Source organism: Physella acuta, unplaced genomic scaffold, assembly GCF_028476545.2.
Source record: "Physella acuta isolate Inbredline_101_S28 unplaced genomic scaffold, ASM2847654v3 ptg000396l, whole genome shotgun sequence".
Classification (NCBI taxonomy): Eukaryota; Metazoa; Mollusca; class Gastropoda; family Physidae; genus Physella; species Physella acuta.
Window position 1 is genome coordinate 174771 of NW_026731915.1, and position 2755 is coordinate 177525.

The 2755-nt window shown below is 39.0% G+C and overlaps 1 protein-coding gene across 1 annotated transcript; it reads right to left on the bottom strand.

Annotated features, from left to right (window-relative positions):
* Window positions 1–388: 388 nt before the first annotated feature.
* Window positions 389–850, bottom strand: LOC131942222 (uncharacterized). Its single transcript, XM_059301963.1, has one exon. It carries the CDS (start codon window positions 848–850, stop codon window positions 389–391), a length of 462 nt encoding a protein of 153 aa, XP_059157946.1.
* Between the last annotated feature and the right edge of the window lie 1905 nt (window positions 851–2755).

The following is a 2755-nucleotide window of genomic DNA, read 5'->3' on the forward strand; positions in this document are numbered from 1 at the left end:
CCCCATTTACGGGCCTTTATATCTTTCTCTATTGGCTGTTGCTTTAAAATTTGCCACAGGTCTGTGTTTGATATTTTGTTGGCCATCTTATTTTTAGTATATGTCGTAAGCATTTGTTTACGAACGCCTGTAGCCTATCAGTATTTGTCTTCATAACCCTCCAGGTCTCCGAGCTATAGAGCAGCACTGCCTTAACATTTGTGTTGAAAATCCCAATTTTGCTCCGGAGTGACAGGGTCGTGGACCTCCACATCGGGCGCAGTGAGTTGAAGGCACCTCTAGCCTTGTTGATACGGCATTATATGTCCTCGTCTGCTCCCCCGTCTTTATTGATCATACTTCCCAGATATGTGAATATGTTTGTTTCTCGTAAATCTTCTCCATTTAGCTATATGGGCAGGTCCTGACTGTTATTGATTCTGACCTCTGTTTTGTATTTATTGATTTTTAGTCCAATTTTGGAGTCTTCTTCAGACAGCCGATTTAGTTTGGCTTGCGTGTGTTGATGCTTATGAGATAGTAGGCAGATGTCATCGGCAAAATCAAGATCCTCCAGCCTTTTTGTGAAACTCCACTGGATTCCTGTGTCGTTTTTTGTGGCCCTCAGCATGATCAAGTCGATTACCATCAAGAATATCATTGGTGATAGCATACATCCCTGTCTTACTCCCGTCGTCACCGTGATTGGTTTTGTTAGCTTTCCTTTGTGTATTACCTGACTGGTGGAGTCTTCATATAGTTTCTGTGTGATAGATATAAATGTTTTGGGTATTCCATAGTGGCTCATTAACTTCCAGATAGCATCTCTATTCACACTGCCAATCGCCTTTTTGAAGTCGACAAAAGTCATGTATAAGGGGGATATCCACTCAAAGGGACTGTTCGATAATGATGCGCAGCGTGGCAATGTGGTCAGTACATGACCTGTTCTTACGAAAACCAGCCTGTTCTTGTCTCAGCTTTTTGTCAAAGGAATCTCTAAGTCTCTCTAGGATGATTCTTGTCAGAACCTTACTTGGAACTGAAAGCATTATCCCTCTCCAGTTGTTGCATTGTGTCAGATCTCCCTTCTTTGGCAGTTTTATCAGGTATCCCAGTTTCCAGTCAGATGGGATTATCTCTTCTTCCCAAATCTGCTTAAGTAGAGAATGTAGTATGTCTGCTGATATGGCTGGGTCTGCCTTGAGTGCCTCTGGTGGGATGCCGTCCGGGCCAGCTGCTTTGCCATTTTTCATGTTTTTTATTGCTCTTATTGTTTCTAACTTTGTGGGTGGATCTGTACATACATCTAGTAGTTGATTTGCAGGTGGTATATCGGGGATGTTTGATGAGAGAGGATGGTTTAAAATCTCATCAAAGTGCTGTACCCATCTGTCTCTCTGTTCTGTGTCGATTGTTAAGATATTTCCTTCTTTAGTAAAGTACACTTTCCAAACTTAAAGTAAAGAACACTTTCCAACCTTCAAGTAAAGTACACTTTACAACCTTAAAGTAAAGTACACTTTCTAACCTTAAAGTAAAGTACACTTTCAAACCTTAAAGTAAAGTACATTTTATAACCTTAAAGTAAAGTACACTTTTGCAACCTTAAAGTAAAGTACACTTTCCAACCTTAAAGTAAAGTACACTTTCCAACCTTAAAGTAAAGTACACTTTCCAACCTTCAAGTAAAGTACACTTTCCAACCTTAAAGTAAAGTACACTTTCTAATCTTAAAGTAAAGTACACTTTCTAACCTTAAAGTAAAGTACACTTTCCAACCTTAATGTAAAGCACACTTTCTAACCTTAAAGTAAAGTACACTTTCCAACCTTAAAGTAAAGTACACTTTCTAACCTTATAGTAAAGTACCCTTTCCAACCTTCAAGTAAAGAAACTTTCCAACCTTCAAGTAAAGTACATTTTCCAACCTTAAAGTAAAGTACACTTTCTAACCTTAAAGTCTTAAAGTAAAGTACACTTTCCAACCTTAAAGTCTTAAAGTAAAGTACACTTTCCAACCTTAAAGTAAAGTACACTTTCCAACCTTAAAGTCTTAAAGTAAAGTACACTTTCCAACCTTAAAGTCTTAAAGTAAAGTACACTTTCCAACCTTAAAGTAAAGTACACTTTCTAACCTTATAGTAAAGTACCCTTTCCAACCTTCAAGTAAAGTACCCTTTCCAACCTTCAAGTAAAGTACCCTTTCCAACCTTCAAGTAAAGTACAATTTCCAACCTGTCAGTAGATGAGGCAAGGAAGTAAAGTTCTGTGACTTGACACATAAAGTACTTAGCACTATACCCAGCTGCCTTTAATTTACCAAATGTGATTCAGGTACCCATCAGAGCTAGGTGGACGATCCACGGACTTGAACCCGGATTTGAAAAAGAAACTTTTGGGTTAATAGTCGTACGTTCTACCATTCCAGTCGTATGTTCTACCATTCGACCACGAAGCCCCCCTTATTATTTTATTAATAAGCACATATAAGTATTGTTTATATTATTTTGAAAACTAAATCAATGTTTTATAAAACTAGCCCGAATCCAATTATGTTACATGAGGCTTAAAGTATCATTATATATATGTGCCCCAGATCGATAAAGTATACATCTAACCAAACTATCACTGTAATAAGGCCGTGCGGCGTCAATTCGGCCAATGACGAAACGGCCCCGTCAAAACGACCCCGACAAAACGACCCCGTCAAAACGACCCCGTCAAATCGGCCCCGTCAAAAGGGCCAGCGACATATGGACCCCGTCATATAGGC

Bases quoted from the DNA above. Each gene is read 5' to 3' on its own strand.
- LOC131942222 (XM_059301963.1), bottom strand. From the start codon at position 850: ATGACTTTTGTCGACTTCAAAAAGGCGATTGGCAGTGTGAATAGAGAT.